This window comes from Spermophilus citellus (assembly GCF_964194105.1).
Source record: "Spermophilus citellus genome assembly, chromosome: 1".
NCBI classification, from domain to species: Eukaryota; Metazoa; Chordata; class Mammalia; order Rodentia; family Sciuridae; genus Spermophilus; species Spermophilus citellus.
Window position 1 is genome coordinate 135,912,895 of NC_138182.1, and position 25,530 is coordinate 135,938,424.

At 38.5% G+C, this 25,530-nt stretch overlaps 1 protein-coding gene across 1 annotated transcript in view; it reads right to left on the reverse strand.

The window, feature by feature from the left end:
- Positions 1-25,530, reverse strand: part of ITK (IL2 inducible T cell kinase) — a gene marked incomplete at its 5' end in the record, with an annotated part of 67,037 nt that overhangs the window by 7,908 nt on the left and 33,599 nt on the right. Inside the window, 10 exons of the mRNA XM_081308588.1 lie at positions 2,185-2,303; positions 2,393-2,457; positions 3,367-3,583; positions 4,024-4,195; positions 6,033-6,107; positions 6,485-6,618; positions 8,475-8,557; positions 15,197-15,251; positions 19,729-19,794; positions 24,743-24,894. Coding sequence (XP_081164714.1) covers positions 2,185-2,303; positions 2,393-2,457; positions 3,367-3,583; positions 4,024-4,195; positions 6,033-6,107; positions 6,485-6,618; positions 8,475-8,557; positions 15,197-15,251; positions 19,729-19,794; positions 24,743-24,894 — 1,138 coding nt within the window. The remainder of the gene's footprint in view (positions 1-2,184; positions 2,304-2,392; positions 2,458-3,366; positions 3,584-4,023; positions 4,196-6,032; positions 6,108-6,484; positions 6,619-8,474; positions 8,558-15,196; positions 15,252-19,728; positions 19,795-24,742; positions 24,895-25,530) is intronic.

Sequence of the window (25,530 nt, forward strand, 5' to 3'; positions counted from 1 at the left end):
TTCAGGTTGTCTGTTTTTGACCTCTGATTTAATCCCATTTGCCTTTCTGCCCTCTGTAGAATGGCCACACCCAACCAGGGCTTTATATCATACTAATATAACCACAGGCCACCAGAACCAGAAGGAGCTTACCTATCACCTAACCTAGTGTTTTCAAGATGAGTTCTAGAAACTTGAGGCAGAAATTCCCAAAGTGTGAGCCCCCAACACCTGAATAAGGATCATCTCAGAAGCTTGTTAAAATGGCCATCTCAGAGCCCCTGGCTCAGAGAATTCAGGGGCTACCCAGAGGTGCCTGAGGAGTTGGAAGTGCTGAGCCATAAAGAAGACTGTTCAGCACCCTGGGATGCCAGGATTTCTCATGAGATTTCTTTTGAAAGTATAGCGTTGCTGCTAAGGCAGGACTTGGAAACTGTTGCTTAATATGAATGTTCTAATGTGTAGATGAGAAAACTGAGTGAAGCTCAAAGAGGTTACTTAACTTGCTCAAAATAGCATGGCTAATTAGGGCAAAAATTGTATTTAATGACAAAGTGCAAAGGGCTGGGGCAGGCAGGAAGCTCAACCCATCCAGGTCTCTGCTGCTCAGGCTTGCCACCCCAGTTTTCTCACACTTTTCTTCACTGAACCATTTATACTCTGTACCCATCCATCAACCTTATTTCTGGACGCTCTTCAGATAACCCATCACAGGGAGGGAGCATTTCAGCCTAACCCTCTAATTAGAAAATGTAGCAGAAAATTCCCAGGCGACACCCTGTGGATGAATAAGCCCCATTCAGAGTCAGAAGATGAAGGTGCCAGTGTGGTCATTGCTTCAAACATCTCTTTGTGTGGCCCCAGCTTGGCACAGTGTGATCAGCTTTGTCATATACAGAGAAATGGCCATATATTAGCCTTAACCTTCCTAGTTATATGCTCTGGGTAGAGAAGAGTCTCCAAGAATGATGTCAGGACAACTTCTTCCAAGTTCATTCTATAACTTCAACCTGCTTAACAAAGTAGCAGCTAAAACTGCTGAATAGTGATTTGCTTTAATGCAGAAATCAAAAGGACTAATAATTAACAAACTACTCACTGCTCAGAATTAGACATTCTATAATGCTAAAGATTTTAAAACTGGTACTTTCCTTAGACATTTAATCAGCCAGGATCCCCCTTGTTTCTATGATTAGTAAATTCTTAGCAAGCCCTTGATGCAGAATGGCAAGACCACTCTGAACAGTTCCTATCCAAAAGATAATCCTTACTGTAATCCAAATTGAAGAGATCATCTGGTGTAGTTTTGTGCACATCTTTAGTATGCACTAACCTTGACTTGATTTGACATGACAAATTCAGGAAGAACATTTAGCTTTTCCCACTACACTGGCTTCATTCATTTATTCGTGCCATTTACACTTTTTAGAAATTCAAATTCCTTACTATGACCTGCAATTTCATTGTGTTCTGTTCTTCCAAGAAATCATTACCCCCTGCTTTGGGGACATATTCAGCTGTTGCACTTGCTGGGCTTTCTGTCAGAGACACTGCTCCTTGGTCCTTGAAATTGTGACAGTTTTCTCTCATCATGTAACTTTTTGCTCAAGAGTCAGCCTTCACAGAGCCCTTCCCCAGAGCATACTAGCTAATGCAGATCTATCTCATTATTGTTTTATTTTATTTGTAGCACTTATTAACCCCTAGTTTACTAATTCTTATATCGCTTAGCTTCTTTATGTTATTGTTGTTTCCTCACCTCCCTACAATTTGGCTTCTATCTTATGCACCATTACAGCCTGTGCACCAAATTAGCCCCTGGTTAATGGCAGATTACTCAAAAAATTGTTGTTGAATGAATAAAATACTTATTGAGGTTAAGTGTGGTGGTATAATATTGGACAAAACATAGTCCCTGCCTTCAGGAAATTTATATTCTAATCTCCTGAGTCTTCTGGTTTTTGACCTCAAAGTAGCTGCTACTAGAATTTTGTTTTTTACTTTTTTTTTCCTCTCTCTGCCATTTCAAAAACCTCTAGGAACAAATACAATAATAAGGGCTCTTTCATATATTTCTGGGCTGTTCGTACATAGGACTTCAGTGGGATCAGGGCACAGAGGATCACTTTTCTTCATCTGACTAAGGAAATAGCTGGTCTCCCACAGTCCTAGATCACATGGGGGTGGGGCCTAGATGACACTTACCAAATGACCACACATCTGACTTGCTGCTATAGCGACTGAAAGAAAACACTTCTGGGGAAGCCCACTTCACCGGGAATTTGGTGCCTGTGGAACTGGTGTATTGATCATCAAGGACGAACCTAAGAAGAGCACAAAATGGAGAGATCAGAATGTTTGGGGGCCTCAGTCCCACTGCTGACATTGTGCAGGTACCATGTCCCTGTGTTACCTTGTCATCCCAAAATCGGACACCTTGATGACTTGATTTTCTCCCACCAAACAATTTCTGGCAGCCTGGAGAAGAGATGGGCCAACAAAAGAGAAAGGAGAACTGTTAGTGGCTAGTAATCCAGGAGTCTCCCATCATCAGTCTGTGCCTTTCCGTAGTATGTTGTAAGACGGCATGGAGGAGCTCAAATGTTAATTAAGCTTCACAAGCACCTGCTGCAAGTTTGCTAGAAAGTTGATCCTTTAACAGGATTAGCAGGCTTATCTTCACTTCTGGATTCTAAGAAATCCACAGTGTTGTCTAACCAAAGATAGGCTCCAACACAACCTGATACCAAACCCGTGTGAAAGAAAATACTGACACCAGGGATGATATGAAGAAACTGTTTCCTATGTGCTTAGTATAAGAAGTTTTTGAGGTTGTTGATCATCTTAAAGTTATTCCTTAATAGGGAGAAATAGACGGCTGCACTGGAAGAACCCTTGGAGATTGAAGACTCCAGTGAGTCTCAAACTTGAAAGTTCCTTTCCAATCACATGGGGAAACACATAAATATTCCTGAGCCCCCAAAACCAGAGATTCTGACGGTGGCCTAGGGTTATTCTAATGTTATTCTGGTAGATGGTGGATAACACTTTAAGAAAAACTGTGCTTGTCCATTTCCCTCATTTTACCAGGACAAAACTGAGGCACAGAGGATCAGAAGGAGTAGTCATTAGCTCCATTTTGGAAGCATGCAAAATGAAACTCAGAGAGCATAAACTATAGGAAGGCAGGGATTAGAGCCCATATCTGTCCTCATGAAACACTTTTCTACAGGACCAGTGGGTGGAGAAAGGAAGAAGCTGAGAGAGGAAGGGAGGTGGTCTGTGACCTGTCATTTATTAATACATTCTCAGTCTTGCTAACCCTACATTTCAATGGGATGTGCCCTTCACCCTGCACCTGCTGGTGTTGGCCATGCATGCTCTTACCAAATCTCTGTGGATGACACACTCCTTTTCCAGGTAGGCCATGCCTTCACACACATCCAGGCACATGCCAAGCAAGGTTCCTGCTGCAAAGAGTCCCCTCTGGCTGCGCAAGTAATCCGACAGGCAGCCATGCTCCATGAACTCAAATACGAGGCAGATGGGGGCCTGCTCCAGGCACACTCCATGGAGCTGGACCAGTTTGGGGTGGGAGAGTTTCCTGGAGACAAAAGGCAAGGGTAAGAGCCAAAATCCAGTCTCCCAAAGTGCCAAACCTTCTGTGCTGAATTATTACCTTGTCCGACTCTTGGTTTTGAAAATAGAATCCACACCCTCCCCCAAAAGAAATATGTCAGTGGAGCCAAGACCTGAAGGATAACATGGAGTCAGGGTATGTGTGGAATTGAACAGAGGCCAGCATAACTGGCATGTTATGGAGCCGAGGGGAGATGGGGAGAGAAGATTGGGAGGTGTGCAGGATCAGACCATGGCAGACCTTGGAGACCATGTGAGGAAGTTCATTTTATTTGCGGTGCAGTAGGAAGCCACTGCCAGAGTTTGAGAAGGTAGGCGTTATAATGTGGTGTCAGAGGGGTTTGAAAGAACACAGCCCAGGGCACGCTTCACAGGGTGTCTGCAGGTGCTTCTTTTACCACTCACATCATGACTTCAGCCTCCTCTATGAAGTCCTCTTCTGACATCGCCCCTTCCTGAATGGTTTTGATAGCTACCTTGTCCTTGTTGAGCCAGTAGCCAAGATGCACCAACCCAAACTGTCCACTGCCAATCTCCTGCACAAAAGTGAGCTCCGAGGGATGGATTACCCATTTCCCTAGAGAGAGAGATGGGGGCGACACTTGATTTTAGGACAAGTAATAAGGAACAGGGCTACCAGAGAACATTAAAGTTCTACCTAGAACTTCAGTTTATGTTTAATATAACTCAAAGATGACACATGGTGTAAATCCTAGCCTTAGAACTATTATAGCTAATTACCCTTTCCCCCAAATAGTAACATAGAATATATATTTAAAACCATTAAAAATGTATAGGTGGCAATAACATGGAAGGAAGAAGAACGGCAATAATGAAGCTATAAAGGAAAATAAATATTGCAAAGTCCCAACCATTTCCTAAAATGTTTTTCACATAGAACAAATTTCATTTGCATTTATCACTCATCATCCATTCACCCATCAAAAGCATCTGCTATGTACACAGCACACTGCTAAGCTGTAGGCAGAATGGCAGTGAAAGAAGGGATTCAGAGGGGCCTTCTACAGAGGCACAAGCTGGCACAGTGTCTGGCACATGGTAGGCTCTCAATAAATGTTCAGTAAGCAAACAAAAGGATCGGAGCCTCAGTTTTCCTAAGGAGTAGGCTGACCAGATGATCTCTGAGATCCCAACCAGCATGGAAACTTTAGGATTCTATAGTTACCAGAATAGCATGGTTTTCATAAGGAGGATAGAGAAGCATTATCCTATACCAATGTTTTTTTTTTCTAGTACCATGAACAGCCAGGTCTCCACCTCTTGGAGGCAGAGACTCCACAGCAAATAGTATGAAGTATCTACTGTGAACCAGACATGCTGCTGGTTAGGAATGAAGAGTCCACGGCAGAGTTTCTCAAAGTACCCCCGGGCTCCTGTGTCAAAGTCACCTAGAACACTTTTTAAAATGCAGACCCCAGGCCCCCACTCTCAGGGAGCATGTTGTGCTAAGTGTTGCCTAGGGTTCAGGAAGTCAACATTTTTGAATAAGTGTTCCAGAAGATTTTGATGCACATTGAAGTTTGAGAACCACCAATCTAGGAGATATAAAATGAAGATTAGACCAACTGCTTCCTCAAGTAACACACAGTTTGGACCAAGAGATACACACTCAGATGCCTTCAGGTTTCAGGCAGATAATCCCAAATGGGTGAAGAAGTTACAGCGGACAGGAGGGGATCATTGTAGGGTCTGCTACATTAGAGTGCATACCCTGTTGAAAGTATAAAATTGTTTTGCGTGGTGGGGGTTGTGATTCAGTGGTGGAGTGCTTGCCTAGTGAGTGTGGGGCACTGGGTTCAATCCTCAGTACCTGATAAAAAATATGTAGGGGCTGGGGTTGTGGTTCAGTGGTTAGAGTGCTTGCCTAGCATGTGTGGGACACTGGGTTCAATTCTCAGCACCAGATATAAATAAATAAATATAATAAAGGTCCATCAACTTCTATTTTTTTTTCAAAAATTAAAAAATATGTAAATAAAATACATTTAAAAATATTTTTTAAAAAATTCTTTGTTTGTTTTTGGTGCTGGGATCAACTCCAGAGCCTGGTGTGTGCTACTGCCAAGCTATACTCTCAGTTCTAAAAAACTTTTAATACTGCATGCAGAAAGATCAAAGTTCTTGCAAAATAAACATTCATTGATGGACTCAGTAAAACCAAAGGATATTGATTTGATCTAGATGAATGTTCTGTCAGACAATCACTCCTCCAATACACACTGCAAAGTTCAAATTTTCATTAGTGCTGCTGTCTACACATATACAGTATAGCTGTTTGGATGGTCATTTGAAGTCTGGGGTACAGTTAGGCTCATGGGAAGTCCACTTAGAATTTTCCCCAGACCTTTCAAGTTGTAGCTCAAAGGCCCAACATTCCCGATAGTGCTACTCACCATATCTCAGCCCTGCTGTGACAGGAGCTTTCTGCCTCCAGGAACAAACTGGATACCGGAGTCGGGTGACCAGGCCTAGGTCGATTGAAAAGCCAAAGGCAATGGTTAGAACTTTGCTCTAGCAATTTTCTAAGTTAAATCACAACAGAAAAAATCTGATGCAAGAGCTACTTTTATTTTAGAAAAAAAAAAAAACACCAAAAACCCAAAGTCCAGTTGCTGATATTGCATCCTGAGAAGATTCACAACATAGTTGGGTGGGGGTGAAATTCATGATTTCCATAGTAGAATTGCTCATGAAACGTGTGAGATGAATCAAATACTCAGCATCCTTTTAAAATTGTGTATTCAGTTATCATTTATGGCCAGCTCATCTGGCATGGAGAAACCAGGTAGTGCTCTTGTCACTTCTAAGTTTGGGTCCCTCTCTGGCTCTGCCCGCTAGCACTTACCTCCTCCGTTGTGTTGGTGATAATTGATGAGGAGAGGGATGGAGTCAAACACGTACTTCTCAGCCACATAGTACCGCTTGGGGTTGTCATTTGTTTCTTTGATGTGATAATGCTTTATACAGGGGTTGTTCTCACTTTAAACAAACCAAACACAGAAGCAATGTTGAGACACCGAGTATCTACTGGCATCCCTTTCTTATTATTTTTGTTTCCTAACTTCTCACAAGGATGGAAGATACAGTGTTTCAACTTGTGTGTACCTTTGACAGATTGGTCCTGGTGCCCCCAGTGTTGTGCTAAAATGTACTCTGGGGCTGCACCTGGATCCCAAAGGCAACAGCATTGGATGGATTGATTGTTTCTTTCACAGCTTCAAAGTGGAGGACTGGTGATATAGATGCCATTAGCTGACTGTCAACAGTGTCTGTTGACAAAATCTCTCTTAAAATCTCTCTTTTGTGTGTGTGTGGCGGGGGTTACCAGGGATTGAACTCAGGGGAACTCAACCACTGAGCCACATCCCAGTCCTATTTTGTATTTTATTTAGAGACAGGGTCTCACTAAGTTGCTTAGTGCTTTACTGTTGTTGTTGAGGCTGACTTTGAACTTGACATTCTCCTGTCTCAGCTTCCCGAGCCGCTGGATTACAGTAGTGTACCACTGTGCGCAGCTCTGGCCCCTTAACTTTTATTTGACTTTGAGCAGAAGAGTTGACAGAGTAGGCCTGGCTCCCATCCTAAGAAAGTCCTGCTTGCAGAGTTAGCCCTTGGCAGGTGTTTGGAAATTCAGGAGGGCTCTCACCATTCTCAAACCTGCAGGGTGGCAGGCTATGACTAAAATATGTACCACAGTGTGGCTTATGCAGAATGTAAGCTCTCCTTCTGGAAGTCTGGAATTTTGGTATATGCTAGGCACAGGGTGCCTACTTAAATTGCCTCCAATAAAATCCTGGGTGCTGAATCTCTCCTGGCTCCTCTGATGTGCCATACTTCACCGTATTGCAACAACTCCTTGCTGGAGGAACAAAGCATGTCCTGTGTGACCCAACTGGGAGAAGATCTTGGAAACTGTGTTTGGTGTTCTCTGGACTTGGCTCTATGTGCCTCTCCCTTGTCTGACTTTGCCTTCTATCCCTCTGCTATGTTAAATCTTAATAAATGTTGTCTAGCAGCATGTGCAAGGAGTGTCTTCCTAGTGAATCAATGAACCCCAACACAGACTTGACCTCTCATTTCTGTCCAGCATATCTTATGGAGTTTCAGGCCTCTGACTTCCAATAAACATCCCTAGGACACTTTGAAGATTATTTTTCTCTTAATATTTATTGCATTTTGGGTTATTGCCAAAGTGCAGAGCAATTTTCTAACTAGAAGAGGATTTGAGACCTAAATAAGCTCTTAGACATCATTTTACAAAGAAAGAGACTGGCGAGGGTGGGGGGCAGCTAAGCAGTGAGTGTCTTGCAGTCAGTTTGGCTAGAGCATGAAGGGGGCTTGCCCTATCAGCGCTGGTTTCTTCTGTGTGAAGTGAGCTTGGAAGTTTCTGCCTTCAGGGCTTCTCAGGATTGAAATGGTCTGTCAAGTTCTTGGCACATAGTAAGGCCTCAATAAATGTGGAGAGTTTTATTAGAAGATCCAGAATTGGAATTCACATATTTTTGCTTTTGTTTGGAAATTGTCTTTTCTGTTACTCTGTGAATTAAATAATATATTCATCAAATGCAAATATTTTATTTCTTTTAGAGCTCTGCTAATGGCAGAGCTAACCAGAAGAGTACCAGGGGTCCAGCCCAGGCTCTGTCCCTTTCTAACTCTCTTCAGTTCTGTTCCTGGCCCCTTTGGCCTTGGTTCTCCTAGAGAGAACAGGGGAAGCTGCACAATTTCTAGTGGACCTCTACCTGTGACTTTGCTCTATATTACCCCACACCTGAAGTGTCTCTCCCTATTCTGAAGTGTCTCTCCTATTCTGCTGAGCAGAGACAGCACCATACCTCACAATAGCCTTGGTGAAAACAGAGAGCGTGTATGTTCCCGGAGTCCTGGAATCTCGGACCATGAAGGCTCCTTCTTTGCCCTAGAATGTGTTAAAGGATAGAAGGTCAGTGATCTCTGGAAGCCAGGCTCAGCCATGCAGCTCCACTTTCTTGATTATGGAAGGAGGAAGAACTATTCAGAACAGAGCAGACTTTCAGTAACAATGGCTACTATTTCTTGACCCTCCATAAATCAAAGACTACGCTAGGACTGACATTAGTGGTGAATAAAACAGACACAAGCTCTGCCTTCTGAGGGCTCACTACCTACCAGACTCTGCAGGTAATTTCCAACCCTCACCACAACACTGCAGTCTAGACATTATTATCTTCTAGTCCCAAGGAGGACATCAACTGCCAGAAAGCTGAGTTGGCTTTCCCATGACCCACAATTAGTAAATGTCAAAGTTATTTATTTATTTATTCATTCATTCATTTATTTTGGGTACCAGGGATTGAACCCAGGGGTGCTTAACCACTGAGCCACATTCTCAGGCCTTTTTTTAAAAAAATGTTTTGAGACAGGGTCTTGCTAAGTTGCTTAGGGCTTCACTAAATTTCCGAGGCTGGTTTTGAACTTGTGATCTTCCTTTGTCAGCCTCCCAAGCCTCTGGGATTTCAGGCATGTGCCACCATCCAGCTAAAGAATTGGGATTTAAATTTTGGTGCATCAGCCTGTTCTACTGCTCCATAATGCCTCCATCAAATGGATGTTTGGTGCCACTTCCCCAATCCTTCACAAGGGCATAAAACTACCTCTTCTGGAAGCTCCATCAGTTTCTTAATGGGAATATATTTCCCAGACCACTTCCAGTGTGCTGATTTTGTTGGAGGGCAGAAAGAACTTTAAATTCTTGGCTTCATGAGAGAGGTGGGGAGAAGGGAGTGCCTGAGAATAAGCCTTTCATCACTCTGACAATTTTGCTAGCAGTAATAAAATTAAGCACAAGCAAATGGATATGCCAGTGTATTCATTGCTGGTTGGGATTTTAAAATCTGAATATTCATTGCTGGTTGGGATTTTAAAATCTGAATTCCATTTTAAGTACTTCATGCCTAACATTATGCTCCTACCCAGCTATAACTCTGTGTTGGTAACATTTGCAAAGCCTATTATGACTCACTTAGACATGATGAGGGTTGTGAGAGAAGATTAGAGTTACACTAGGTCCTGGTGCAAACAGCATAGCATGTAGTACACAGAGTAAAGAAGACACAACACAAACCAACACAAACTCCTCCATCTTCTAGTCTCAAGGTGCATACACAAACACTTGAGAACCACTGACCCAATTCAGCTCCCTAAACCATGTGTCCCAAACTTTGTTCATTATTACAACCCGCTGAAGAACCTAAAGTACAGAGGAGCAACATAACATAACAGCAAATAGTTGAGCAGCTCCCTGCCTATACCTATGTGCCCAGACCTCCAACATGCTCACCTTGGCCCCTAAACTTTTAAAATTCTTATATTTTGCAGTGTAACTTTATGGACTGTGGGGTTTGGTGCTTACTGACTTCACTGAACAACCATACTCTCTTTATACCAGCCACACCAGCAGTCCCTGTCTCCCAAAATGGTGCTGATAGTTACAAAGTTTGTCCTCATGCTTGCACAGAGGTATACCCTGCTTTCAGTAACTTGACTGGAACCCTGCAGGAGGACAGAGGTGGGGTGGGGGACAATTGGCCCTTGTTTCATTGTATATTCATGTCAAACCTATAGATTCCCACATGAACTCTGGGTATGAGTTCTGGGTATGACTCAAAGTCAGAATTCTGAAGCTCCCAAGCTCCTCTGCTGAAGTCTCTCAGGAGTCTATTTTGGAACAGGAAGCTCAGACTTGATCTCTGCTTTTCATTTATAGCTTCCTTTTCCAAGGCAGTGAGCTTGGGCTGCTCTCACTGCTGCCTGAAATCAGGGGAAGAATTGAGGGAAATAAGAAAGTTACTACCTTTCTTTTTCCTAAGGTAATCTAATATTTTGTCTTTCTCACACATTGAGTTTATTTTAATTATTCTTTTTTAATGTTCATTTATTTTAATAAGGATTTATTAAGTGATGGGAAAGACTGCTATAGACAATAAGGTACACATCTAACAAACTTAAAATCAAGTAGATGAAAATCTTTTAAATGAAAATACATTAACCTGTTAAAACAAATTGTGAGAGTTTAAATAAGGAAGAAATTACAGGGCAGGTGGAAAAGTATTTGTTGACTAAATTAATTACAATACAATGAAAATTGAGGACTAAGGTTTGTGTATTATTCTGCATGTCAGTTTTTTTTTAATTCAAAAGAATGAGTTATAAACCTTTGGAAAACACTAATGCCATCCTGCTTACATCATCAGACTCCTTTGTGGAAATATTCTCTATGATGTGCTCTGTGCCAGCCCTGGGGCATGATAAGAGGAGTCCTAACCAAATTCTTATATTTTTTTTCTCTCACATAGGAATGTAGAATATAAATTGTTTATCCAATGAATTGTTAAAGATTCTTTTAACTTATGCTTTAAAATCATACTTTTAAAAATTTATTTTTCAAAGATTTTTGTCCCTCTGAGGTCAATAGCTTTGTTCAGTTTCTGAAGTAGTGGGATATCAAAATCTCCAGTTTAGTTCATTTTTTTCAAAAATATCTTCTGAGGCATAAATTACATGCCACAACATTCATGCCACAAATGCAAATTTACAGAGTTGTGCAACCATCACTATAATCTAAGGTTAGACCGCTTTTATCATTCCAAAGAAATCTTGGTCCCATCTGCATGTCTTCCACAAAATCTAAATTCTGACTATAGATTTGTCTATTCAAGACATTTTGTATAAATGGAATCATATAATATGTGGTCTTATGTGGGCTTCTTTCACTTAGCATGTTGTTTTTAGGGTTTATCTAAATAGTAGCAGATAATGGTAGGTCACTTCTTCTTCTGACTAAATAATATCCTGTTGTATGGATATACCACATTTGTTTATCCATTCATCAGTTGATAGGCATTGACTGCTGTGAATAGAGAATTTGTCTAAATTTTTTTGCTCCACTTTGTTTTGGGGTATTATCTATGTCTTGCAGGTAGCTAAAGCTTGTGTACAATTTTTTCTCTTTTGCAAATAGCTTTTGCTCTTGACTTATTATAATGCAATAGGTTAAACTCAAGACAGAAAAAATCATACTCTGAGCAGAAGCAGACTGCATCTGAATTGCAACTTTTTCTAAAGGGGAAGACACATAGACTAAAAAGACCAGACATTTCTCAAGTATATGTGAACATAGGTTATGTGAACATCTCTCCCATCTAATTAAGAATGAGTTTTTATTGTTGTCATTATTCTTCCAAAAAAGCCAGTGTTTTTTTTTTTGAGAAAAAATTGTAATTGCATTAGAGCTCAGCTGTTAAGAGGAAATGTTCCATAGGCCCTGGAAAAAGGAGAGGTAATGTTTGCAGTCAGCTCTGCTGAGCATGGAAGGTTCATCTTCTTTGAAACATATTTTTCTTCCCCATTAGCTGTGGGTGGCATTCAGTGACAGTGACAAGGACTCTGGAGTGGGGCTGAGGTAGCCAAGAGATGCAAGGAATGAGAGGTCCCCAGCATGTGCTTTACCAGGTACTTTTTGCAGGGAGCTCAGAGGTGGTTACAGCCACCAAGAACATTGGATCACTTCTATCTCGGCTTTGCAAGGTGGCATTGGCTTATGCAATGCTGCCAGACGTGGGGAGGGGGGTCTCTCACTCCCCTGAAGAATACCGAAGGTCTCAGTTTACTTTCTACTACTTTATTGAAGAAAATTAAAAGGTCAAAATAGAAAAATATTACATGGAGATGAAATATTTATGTGACCCTGGTGTGATGGGAAAATAGAAAGTAGCTCATATATTCTCTTATTAACTCAGTGTGTATGTGTGTGTGTGGGGGGGGTGAAAGACAGAGAGAGAGACAAAGCATCCCTGTTTAGTCCAGAACATGTCACTAAACTCAGTTTATCTGCATTTTATACAAAGAAAACAGGCCAGATACTTTTTTTGTGTGTGGGGGGTGGGTACCAGGGATTGAACTCAGGGGCACTTGACCACTGAGCCACATCCCCAGTCCTATTTTGTATTTTATTAGAGACAGGGTCTCACTGCGTTGTTTAGTGCCTTGCCATTGCTGAAGCTGGCTTTGAACTCACAGTCCTCTTGTCTCAGCCTCCTAAGCCACTGAAATTACAGGCATGCACCACTGCACCCAGCTGTGACACATACTCTTTAAGAGGAATTCTAACAGTCTATAAAATTGTGAATTCCAGATCTTTCCTGATTAAGTGTGTGAGAGTCAATTTCCTCATCTATAAAATGGTTTTTGCAAAGCTGCCAGAAGAATTAAGTATATAGAATATAATCATATTCCTGCAATAGGATTCCAGAATCAGGCCTATTAGGGTTCTTATTGGCCATTATTATTACTTGCTATGGTGTATCCTCTGTTGGAAGCTTGAATTCCATTGTCTGTCTTTATCTGAGACATGCTGACTGTGTTAGGAGTATTTTTCTTTTTATCTGTGCAATTTTAAGGGGACCTTATAGCAAATAAGGTCAGCACAATGGTAAGAAATTGTCAAAAGACAGACTGATGATTCATGGCTTTGTCACATTGCATTAACTTTAAGAGTGTCTCTGACATGTAGCTAGTTTTAATTTCTTCTATTAAACACTCCTGTTATTAAGTCAATACTCTATCTTTGATGCATCTTAGACTCATGAAAATATGATAAACTGAGGCCTTAGACAGAGCTCCTGTCTGAATTTGGGGACATCCAATGTGTGAGATCTCTCTGCAAGGTGTACTAAGTGAGTTACAGGGCACCTGCTTGCAAGGAACGACACACCCTCTACCTACCTAGATTTGTTGAAACAGAAGAGAACTGCTGAGCTATAAGGCAGAGTGAGAACAGAGCCACTGGAGAAGTAAGAACAGTGTGTCATGAGGTTAGAAGGTGAGAGAAACCACATCCAATGCATAGGGAAAGAGAAGCCTAAGAGGCTTCTTGGAGGAGGCAACATTTGAAGAAATGACAGGACACTGAGGAGATACTTTTTAGTGGTTCTCAAATATGGTTAAGTCCCAGAATCACCTGGGTATCACCTCTAGAGGTTCTGACTAGTTAGGCCTAGAGTCCTGGAGTCCAGAAATTTGGGTTTTTAAAAAATTTTCCCAGTGATGCTCATGATCAGCCAGGTTCTCAAGTTTATTAAGCATTTGATATATTCATTTATGCATCCAACAAAATTTATTGAGAAGCTACTTTGTGAAAGATAAAGTTTTGGATACCACAATGCAGAAGGAACATGATAAAGGGTTTATACTTCAGTGTAGAAAACTGTATGGGGCTATACACTAGAAGCTTTAGCTAATAAAAACCAAAATGAAACAATTCATATCTTGAGAGCCCTAACTTGTTAGCTAAGAAGACTCTAAGTACATCTATAAAACAATATGGCTATTGTTTCAAACAGCAGAGAAGAAATGCAAAATATGGCAAGAAATTTTCATTCAATTCTAGTTGTCCAGAATCTGGACTAAATCTGACAGGACTCACTACAATTTACCCTCAGACTTATCAAAGGAGGAGAAGAGAATTTGGCAAAGGAGTTCAAAATACTAGTAAGGAGGAATTTTTTTTAAGTACTTGAGCAAGAAAAATGGATTAAGTGCCTCAAAAGGATTGCTATAAAACAGAAATCATCTTTAGCTAGTCATTGTTCTGAGCTGTTTGAAGTGCTGTGTAGACTTCATTAACCAATGTGTGGTTGAAAATAATAAAACTGCCCTTGTTTAAAACTGCCCTTGTTTACCTCAGGCTTTTAAGTAATCGTGCCATCTCTTAATTAGTTCTGATTAGCCAGGTTTTAATATGTTTTTCAATAACACAGGTTGGCAGGTGGGTCCAGATGCTGAGCAGCTACAAAAGCATTGTGAATTTGGCTTGAAATAAAATATAGATTCCTGGGACCTAATTTTGAAGATTCTGATTCTGCAGATCTGGAATGGGAATGAGACCTGGATAATCTTTTTTTTTTTTTTTAAAAAAAAACATTTACAGTAATTCTAGCATGTTTTTCATAGGGAACCACAGAAACTGATTAAGTGCTGAATTGACATAGAACCAAAGAGTAACCAAATTTGATAAGGACTCAGCTAAATTCTTCTTTCTCCACAAAATTCTTCCCAATTCCTGCAGCGTTTACTTGTTTACCTTAGACCATCCTGAGTCTTTCTTCAGAACTTGTCTTGTTTCCCCTTGAGCCCCAAAGCCAGGTGCTGTGGTCAACAGTGTCCACAAGACCAGGAGAAGAGGGGCAGCAGGAGTACGGGGTAACTGATTTAGTGCACTGTTTCCTTGTACTCGTTAAGGCTCAGAAGGAAGAGGGATGTCCCCAGGGTCACACACTGAATTGTGACAGAACATGGGCCCAAATCCAGTACTTGTTCCTCCATACTATGCTTCATCTCATCTCATCCCTCTTTCCTATAGTTGCTAGTTCTGCAAATCCTCAGAACATTTGTTACCAGATATGAAAGCCATTGCTAATCTGACATGTCAATCCACTGCCTTGGTGTCAACCACTGCATGGCTGGAAAAACAGTGTAATTTATTTTATTTTAAGTCAACAGACAGATGAAGGAGACTTACTGTGTCCAAAAGAAGTTTTTCAGCTTTGTCTCGGCTGATGCTCTTGTTATACCACCTGAATGAAGCAAAGGTGCTGTGTCAATAACATTTAAAATGGTTTCATTATTTATTTATAAAAGATAATGCTAGATGACTGCATGACTGATTGACTCTACAACATGTACAATCAGAAAAATAAGAAATTATACCCTATGTATGATATATCGAAGTACACAACTGCATTTTACTGTCATGTATAACTAATTAGAGCAAATAAAAAAATTAAAATTTAAAAAAATAATGCTAGAAAATCACATGTATATATATTTTTTCTACTAGTGTTTTCAAACTCAGAGGCAAAGTCATGATCCATTTCCAAGTAGTAAATGTTTACTTGGTGAGGAAAAAATAAAACAGAATTAGTAAAATATTGATCATTGTTGAAACTGGATTTCAGAGCATTCATTATATTATTCTCTCTACTTTGGTAAATGTCATAAATTTTCCATAATAAAGCTTTAGAAAACATTTTTCTTCCTCTCCATTTCATAAGTCAGTGGGTGGTAGGAGTAGGAGGGTGTTAGGGTAGCTATAAAAAGCTAATACCAATTTGAGAAGTTAGCAAATATCCTTCTAAAACAACTGCCACATTTTCCTCTTTAAGACAGGTCTTCCAGATCTTTTGTAAAATAATTGAATTATTTTTATAATTTTGGTATCTGATTAAGAAAACAAATAAAAAGTGGTGAAGAAAAATATGTATAATTTTTAGGGAATAAATTTTTGAATGTTATTATAATTTTGAGTCATGTCCTGACCTTCCCCGCCACTTATTTGGTAGGAGTAAAATGATCTTCATTTGACAATTAATCCAGAGAACAGAAATTCTAGGTGTGGAAGGAATAAACTTGCTTGGCTACAAGAATAACAATGGATAAGAGGATTGGTAGATTGATTTGAGTCTTGTAAACATGGTGGAATGAATTTTATACCTCCATAAGCTTTTATGCTTGTTTCATGTGTATACATCAAGCAATTAGAAGTGGCTGCCTAGAGCTGTGCATTGTAAGGTTTAAATTCAGCCTGGGCACAGGGGTGAATAGGGTCATTATCAAAGAGTGAGGTCTACTTGAATTCAGTTCAGAGCGAGGGAACATCAAGCAAGAGTGTCACAATTTGCCTCCTTCATCTTGTCTGACCCTTCATTTTGCAGAGAAGAGATCTGAGCTCCAACAAGGTGAGGTACAGTAGTGCCTCATTTGTACTTTCCCCTTCTGTGATTTCACTTACCCATGGTCAACTGTAGTCCAAATATATTAAATGGAAAATTCCAGAAATAACTCAAGTTTTAAATTGTGTGCTTTTTCTGAGTAGAATAATGAAATTTCATATTTACTATTCAATCTCATCCAGGAGGTGAATTTTCTCTTTGCCCAGAGTATCCACACTGTATATACTACCCACTACTAAATGACTAGCTGTCTTGGTTATCAGATAAACTGCTACAGTATCTTAAGTGTTTTATGTTCAAGTAACCTTTATTTTACTTAATGATAGCTGCAAAGTGCAAGAGTAGTTATTGGGGCTGGGGTTATAGGGCACTTGCCTAGCATGTGTGAGGCACTGGGTTCAATTCTTATCACCACATTTAAATAAATAAATGCAATAAAGGCCCATTGACAGCTTAAAAAAGAGTAGTTATTATAGCAATTTTATTATAGTACTTTGTTATAATCATTCTAGTCAGTTACTATTCTATCAGTTACTATTAGTAACTTCTTACTGTATCTAATTTATAAAGTAAACTTTATCATAGGCCTGATTATGTGGGAAAATATATCTAGAGTTCAGTACAACCAATGGTTTTAGGCATCCACTGGGGGTCACGAAACGTATCCCCTAAGGATAATGGGTATGACAGAAATTTGTTCAAGGTCATGTCTCCAAATCAAGGTACAATCAATATGCCAATTTATGATTATGGTACCATGTGGTACATGTTTGTCTTAAGCAGAGTTTACCTGACAACATTAAGTTCAAGGATAAAATATCATCACACTGAATATCTTTTATATATCTAGATGAATGTTAAATATCTGGATGATTAGTTATAAGTCTTTTTATTTTCTATATGAGATTTTATAACCTAAAAAATGCAAGCTGATAGTCTATAGCATACGTAGGGCCAGTGGACTGTTTTGTTTGTATGGTGTGGCATTTTATTTTGAAAACTTATTAAAAATTCTTTAGGTGAAAGAGTACACTTTTTTATTTGGCCAATTTTCACTATTCCTTACTAATTTATATTCTGTTGAAATTTTTAGTTTCTTTTCTCAATCTACACAAAGAGATTCTGATTAAACACACAAATGAAACCATTCAGCTTAGTGGTCATTTTAAATAAATGCCTATTATTTTTCTCCAAAGACATTGACTATAAAAATAATTATTTTCTATTTAAACATATCTCATATATGTTTCATTTAAACTTGAGTATTCTTGTAACTAATGAATCTTGCAAGTACTTGATCAAACCAAATCTCAGGTTGAAAGATTCTTAAGAAAATGATGACTCTTCACTACAGAATCTATTAGAATTTCAGCAACAAATAACATGACCCCATTTGAGCTAACAAGGATCACACTGAGTTAACAGAAGTCTTTTTTTTAAAAATAATTTTTAATTTTACATGGACACAATATCTTTATTTTGTTTATTTATTTTTATGTGGTGCTGAGGATCGAACCCAGTGCCTCACATGTGTGAGGCAAGCACTCTGCCACTAAGCCACAACCCCAGCCCAACAAGAGTCTTCATTAGCTCATATTCTTCAGTTCTGGCACCTCATATTTAGTGAGTATTTAATTTTTTAAAAAGTTTTAAGTAATTATAAACTTACAGAAAAGTTGAAACACACTATAAAAGAACCACTATATACACTGCACCCAGATAAACAAGTGGTTGAAATTTCAAACATTTGTCTTTCCATTCTGTCTGGATATACATATGGATAGTCATTTCTTTTTTTCCTGAACCATTTGAGAGTGGATATTTACTCCTAAGTACTTCAGTGTCTATTTTCTAAAACATAACATGCACTTATATGGCCAAAGTATAAATTACAAAAATATTGTAATTTAACATCTGCCTAATTGCAGAACCTACCAAAATTTCATTTGTCAACAGAAAAATTTTATGGTTGACCATCCAATGCAGGATGGGGGCATTTAGTTACTATGTCTCTTCATTCAACAATTTCCAAAGAGCACCAGTGATTTATTTTACAGAATATTCCTTAATTTATCTAATATTTTCTCATGACTAAACTCAAGCTGTGCATTTTCTGGGTGAGGAATATCACAGAAGTGATGTTGCACTGGATATTATTTTCAGTATATTACACAGGGAGAAACATGATGTCTTTTATCCCACATTGATATAAATTTTGATTACTTAGATAAAATGAAGCCTATCAGTTTTCTTCATTTTGTAGTTAAAAGCTATTTATAAGGAGATACTTTGAGACTATGTAAATATATTGTACCTCATCAATTTAGTTCTGACATTCGTTAATTTTTGCCTGAATAAGTTGATACCTTGTTATTTAACTTTATCATTCCTTCTACGTTCTTTAATTGGCCCTGGACTATGAAAAAGAGTCTTCTCTTATTTATTTACTTACTTACTTACCTATCAATCTAACTATATAGTATACATTCTTATTTGATTCAATAAATTATAGTCCATTACTGTCATTATTTATTCTGATACTTAAATTGTCCCAGTTTAGGCCAAAGGGAGACTTTTAAAGGTGACTTACCTGTCCTTTTGACATGTTCAATTGTGTACTTTTCTATTTTCTGGATCAAAAAAATATTCCTGTTCTTTCCCTGCCCCAACCCTGAAATCCTGAAGCCATTTCTTTAAGAAGTTCTGGTTCTTTTCAGTGGGGAGTATTATTTAAGAATCAAGACCTAGTGGTAGGTGTACATGTTGCTACTGCAATGTCTTGGCTTCTGGACGTTTCAGGCACTGAGCTAGGGCATTTATGTACATGGTGAGTACTTTGCATATTATGATCAAATTCTGTTAAACATTCAGCAGTTTAATTAAAATTACATCCACATGGACTTTCTTCTAAATGATGGTTTAGCAAAAACTTTACACAATCTGAACAGATATTTAATATCTATTTGTTATCCTGGTATTGGAAGCATTGCATTAAACCTTATTTTATGTCCATATCTGATCTAGTGTTGAAAGTATATTTTTTCTTTTCAAGTAAGATCAATATTCTTGGGATTCTCAATAGAAACTTTTATTTTTACCACAATCTTCTCGGGCACCTGAGAATCACCCTTTTGATAAAAGGAGAGGGCAGCATATGGACTACCATCCTTTCTTATTTAGGGTGGACCTTTATCATCCAGCAGGTCAGAGAATGGAAAGAAGACAGTAGGCCAAGAAAAGAAACCATCAATCAATATTTTACTCTTAACCTAAGAAGAATTCCTTAGTACCATATTTTTCAAAAACAAATAAAATATCTTACTCATAGGTTTCCAGGTTATTAGGAGATTTTTCCACCAGATAACTGCTTGGTACATATCCTTCATGCCTGTTAAAAAGGAAATTAGTGTTTAGACTGATACAGAACTTTTATATCTTAATTTTATAAGTTGAAGTCTCACATAATTTGGTGTTTGTGATATTTTAAAGTTTCCAAATAAATGTTAAAAGTAACAATTACTTGTTAGTTGTTAAAAGCAATTGATTTCACTGCTAAAATATAAAATATAATAAATAACAAGAGGCTATTTTACTTTAAAAGCTTTGCTTGCTGCTGTCCTCATTGCAAAATTTCCTCTACTGGAAAAAAAGATTAATGTTCAGTCTCTATTTTCTATAATGAAGCATTTTTGTGTGTATAATATCAGCATTTTTTCCACTTTAGTGCTATCATTTAATAGTCAGGAAACCAACATAATTAAAAATTTTAAAAATGACTTTCCAACCACAGGTTCTGAAAGATACTTCCACATGCTTTTAAATTCAAGGCCTCCCTAGTTGAGTTCCTTCAGATTCATAAACATGAGAAATAGAATAAGGTCAGGCTGGATTTGGGGGTGGGGAGTCACTTTTGAGTAGAAATATGTGCAGTTTGATAAAAACATAATAAAAATAATTTTATATATATAGTCATATATATGTATATATGTGTACCATATATATACCATATATATATATATATACCATATATATTACACTTGTAAAGAGTTCTATAGTTTTCAAAATACTTTCCTATCCATGATTTCATTTAAAACCAGAAGGTGAGAACAGAACCCCTGTCATTCTCTGGTTTCTGACTTATAAAATGAGATGCCTGAACTAGATTATACATATAGAGTCCTTTCACACTTTGCTAATGTATAAAAAGATATCTGATATTTTCTTTCTTCTTGCCCCATAAAGTGTTTTAATTGTTATATATAAAGCCAATTTTCAATCTAGTGATTATGTTTCATGGAGAATGTGTAATCTATATTACAGAGTTATTTTGAAGAGTGATGAAAACAGGAATACAGATGCCAAATACAGAATGATTATCTTACTTCTTAGTAAGAGATTGCTAAATAACCATGGTACACTTTCTCTGGAGAATTGACATTTGGCCACAGGATCATCCTTAATATAGTGCTCTTGGCAGCCATTGCCAAATGATGGAAGCCATCTTGTTCTGAAATTTGTCATTTCTTCTCCTCTCTCTCTCTCTCTCTCTCTCTCTCTCTCTCTCTCTCTCTCTCTTTTATTGGTTCTTTTACTTATACATGAAATTAGAACTCATTTTGACAAAATTATACAAGCATGGAATATATTGTATTCTAATTAGGCACCCATTGTTGTGGAAGTACACAATGGTGGGATTCACTTAGGTATTTTCATATAAGTACATAAAAAATTATATCAGATTAATTCCACTGTCTTTCTTATTCCTATACCCCACTCTTCCCTTCATTCCTCTTTGTCTAGTCTACTGAACTCCCCCAGCATTATGGTTTGGCTCCCACATATTACTGAAAACATTTGACCTTTTTTTGTTGTTGTTATTGGTTTTTTTTGTTTGTTTGGATTGTCTGATTTCACTTAGCATGATTGTCTCCAGATTCATCCATGTATTGGCAGATGTCATAAAGTCATTCTGCTTTATGGCTGATTAGTATTCCATTGTGTATATATCCACAATTTCTTTATCCATCCATCTGTTGAAGGGCACATAGGTTGCCTCCATAGCTTAGCTATTGTGGATTGTGCTGCTATAAACATTGATGTGGCTGTGTCACTATAGTATGGTGACTTTCAATCTTTTGGATGTATGCTGAGGAGTGGGATAACTGGGTCAAATGGTGGTTCCACTCCTATTTTTTTGAGTAATCTACATATTGTTTTCCGTAATTTTTCCTGTTTTTTGCCACATCGTATATTTACAATTATATTATCAGAATAAATAATATATTTGCTGTTGAATAGAATAAATGTATTTTAATAGCCAACTAAAACTGGGTTATGTACTCAAATGATATTCATTCTTATCACTTTTATGTGGATATATAGAACTTACAAAGCTCTTTTGCTTTCCATAATCTCATTGATTTTTCTCAGCACTGTGAGAAAAAAGCTGATATTATCATCTGCATTTTGCAGATAAAGAAATGGATTCACAGAGCAAGTGATCTGATTATAGTCATACATGACAAGAGTGGCTGATACTGAAGTCCAAGTCCTCTCTCTTCCATCTCATGTACTTTCCACTGTGCCACACTATACAGGAAGTCCTTTATAATGCCCTTGAAGTGCAGAGCTGAGCCTTCCCACAGGCCACTGAACAAAGAGTAAACGGTCATTTGAGGAAGGAAGACCTAGAAGAAAAAATTCCCTGACACATTTGATATGATAAATAATGTCCATTGATTGAACTGATGAATTTCTGAGTAAGTTCATTTGTTTGTAGTTACAGGGATTTTATCTGCTTCTCCCCAGAACTGGCAAAGAGAAGATGAAGGGAGAAAGCCATGATTCAGCTAGAAAGGGCAGCTCCAGATGAGAGGCTTTGGGATCTGTTCTTAAACTACCTGCCTCTCAAACCACAGTTGTCAATGTGATCACATCTCGCCTATCTTCTTCTGCCTCCAGCTTCCTCTACAGTGGGGTTGATAAGGATCCCTAAAGGAAGGACACCTGGAGAATGTAAATTTATGTGGATGCTAAGTCATGCCTTAATCTTAAATGCATTCGTGTCCCGCTATTTTTACCCATCAGATTGGCTTTTCTTCCTTCCTTCCTCGGTATTTATTTTTATTTTTTGAAAGTTTAAAGTGTTGGGACTTCCTGTTGGAAGAGTATGAATTTGGCAAGCTTTTTCAGGATATTATCTATCAAAATTAAGATATCACATACTCTGACCCAGAACTGTTAGAAATGTGATATGTATGTATTTTTACACACACACATAAACACACACACACACACACACACACACACACACACACACTGGAAAGATTGCCAAGATGCTAACATACATGAACAAAGCAAAATCTTCATTATAGCCTTGTTTGAAATAACAAAGAAAAGAAATAACCTGGAAACTAAGTGTTCATTACAAAATTATTATAATTTAAAAAAATTTCTTAGTTGTTGATGGATGGACCTTTATTTTATTCATTTATTTATATGTATTGCTGAGAATTGAACCCAGTGCCTCACACATGTGAGCAAGCACTCTATCACTGAGCCAATTATTATAATTATCATACATTCTAATGCTGTACAATTGTGTTAAAAGAGGTAGATTAGCATATGGTGATATGAAAAGATGTCTGAGATATATCACGAAAGTTTAAAAGAAAGGTAAAGGACAGAAAGAATCATCTTAAGGCAAATGAACAAAGGATGGATTTGTATCTGTGTAACTTTCTTGTCCAACACACACAAGAAAGTATTAATAGTGGTTACGTTTGTAATTGATAGGGAGGGAAAATAGAGGAGAGCTTATTTTTCATGCACATTTCTTTCTATTTAGTTTATTATTTATTTATTTGCAGTGCTAGGGATCAAATTCCAGGCCTAGCACATGCTAGGTAATGGCTCTGTCACTAAACTACACCCTACTTTTTTCCTTTTAGCTCCCCAAATCTCCTTGTTTTTGTTGTTGTTGTTTTTAAATAAAATATCGGCATAGACTATCCAGATGTTGCAATGCTGGAATGTTCTTTTTCACGTTTTTAAACTAATAATAACCTCATACTTGAAACATTTAAACCCCTAATATGAACATGTAAGAATGTTAACACAAGCCAGGTGTGGTGGTGTACACCTGTAATCCCTGTGGCTACAGAGGCTGAGACAAGAGAATCACAAGTTCTAAGTTAGCCTCAGCAACATAGCAAAGGGCCTAGGTAATTTAGTGAGTCCCAGTCTCAAAATACAAAATAATAAGGGCTGGGGATGTGGCTCCATGGTTAAGTACCTCTGGGTTCAATCCCTCCTGGTGCCAAAAAAATAAAATAAAATAAAATAAAATAAAAATATGGGGTTGGGGCTGTGGCTCAGTAGTAGAGCACTTGCCTACATGTAGAAGGTACTGGGTTCGATCCTTAGCACCACATAAAAATAAACAAATAAAATAAAGGTACTTTGTCCATCTACAACTATATTTTTTAAAATGTTAATACAATGTTTTTATTTTCAAAATGTTGAAAATAACCTAAATGTCTAGGAATTTGCTAAATTAGGATACATTTATGTGATTAACCTATGCAATTATTCAAATCATATTCTGAAGAATATTCCAGGGGTTGGTTAAATACCTCAGATACATTAAAAGGAAAAAAATAAAGCCATATAAAGCAGTGTGGATCTCATGCATTTAAATTAAGCAGTAATAACTAGGTCAATACATCCCAGAGCATTCTGAAGGCTAATAATAATAATTTGATACTTCAGATTATTGAAGGGCTATGAGACATTTTCCATTTAAAAATCCTATGGTGAGCAATCATTTATTCATCCAACTTTATTTTCTGCACCCATAATGGATTGAATAGTTCAATGGCTGTGGTCACAACTAAATCTTCAGAACTTTCTTTCTGATGCTTCCTGATATAACCACACATCTGCACCATCTCTACATACCTTTTCTTTCCACTGAAAATCAGCACTTCAAAATGGTATATACCTTCAGCCTTACTTCAACACTCAAGAACCACAGTGCTTTGCAGAACAAGTTGCCAATCTCCCAAATTGCTGGAGTCAGTGGAAAAACCCAGGGGGTTTTCAGATGAGTTTAGGGCTGGGAGTGTACAGGGAGCAGGCAGAGAAAGTGGCTACCTTCCGGCCACTTCTGAGAAGAGCAAAGATTCCAGTCACCCCTTCCTCTCCCTCCTGCCTCTGCTCTCCTCTCCTCATCAGTGAGGTGGGCACACTGAGGGAGGAAGGACAAGTCATTCTTGTATGTTCTTCGTTTCCACTGTACCTCAAATGCTGGGACAGGAGTCCTGAAGATGCCTTACCCATTCTTGTCTTGAACTCTCCACCAGTGGATCTCAGAACTGTCCAGTAGGTAGTACTCTTCATTGCGCTGCAGGGCGAGTTCCTGGGGATCGTTGGTTTGGTAGTCATACAGGGCAATAACCAGGGTTTCTTCAGGTTCCTGCAGGGATCGCTGGGGAAGAGGTGCCAAGACCAAGCAGAGTCATAAGAAGGAGGTAAAGGTCATTGCAAAGACAGCAAATCCCTGCATTGTAACTTGCTTCTGGATCTATGCCAGCTCAGCCCACCAGCTCCCGCCAACCCCTAAGATATCTGCAAAGATGATCTGTTTTTCTCTGGTTAGCTTTCTTTATATGTTAGAATTATGATGCTGAATAGAACTCAAAGGATATCAGTGCCCAATTTTTTCATTCTACCAAATAAATCCTGACTACAGTGAATGCCAAGCAGTCACATGCTTTCCACAAGTCTGCTGATTTCTCTGCCTGCACCCTGCCATAGTCTTCAGCCTCTCCACCAGAGCATCATGCTCCTGTGAAGGAAATGTAGGTGACACTAAGCCATTCGGTCCGTGCTTTGCAGATTTGATTTATGGGTTCACCCCTAATCCATTGAATCATGTTGGAGCTGGGATTCCTCTGAGAGAGATCATTTAATCCATTCTTTCATTCAGGATGGGGATACAGGCCCAGATGGGGAAATGAACACAGCCAGTTTAGGTAGAAGTAGTCTTAAAATGCTATTAACACATAGGCTCTTTCTTTCACTTGAGACTGTCTGGCCTATGTCTCTGACCTGCAGTACCATT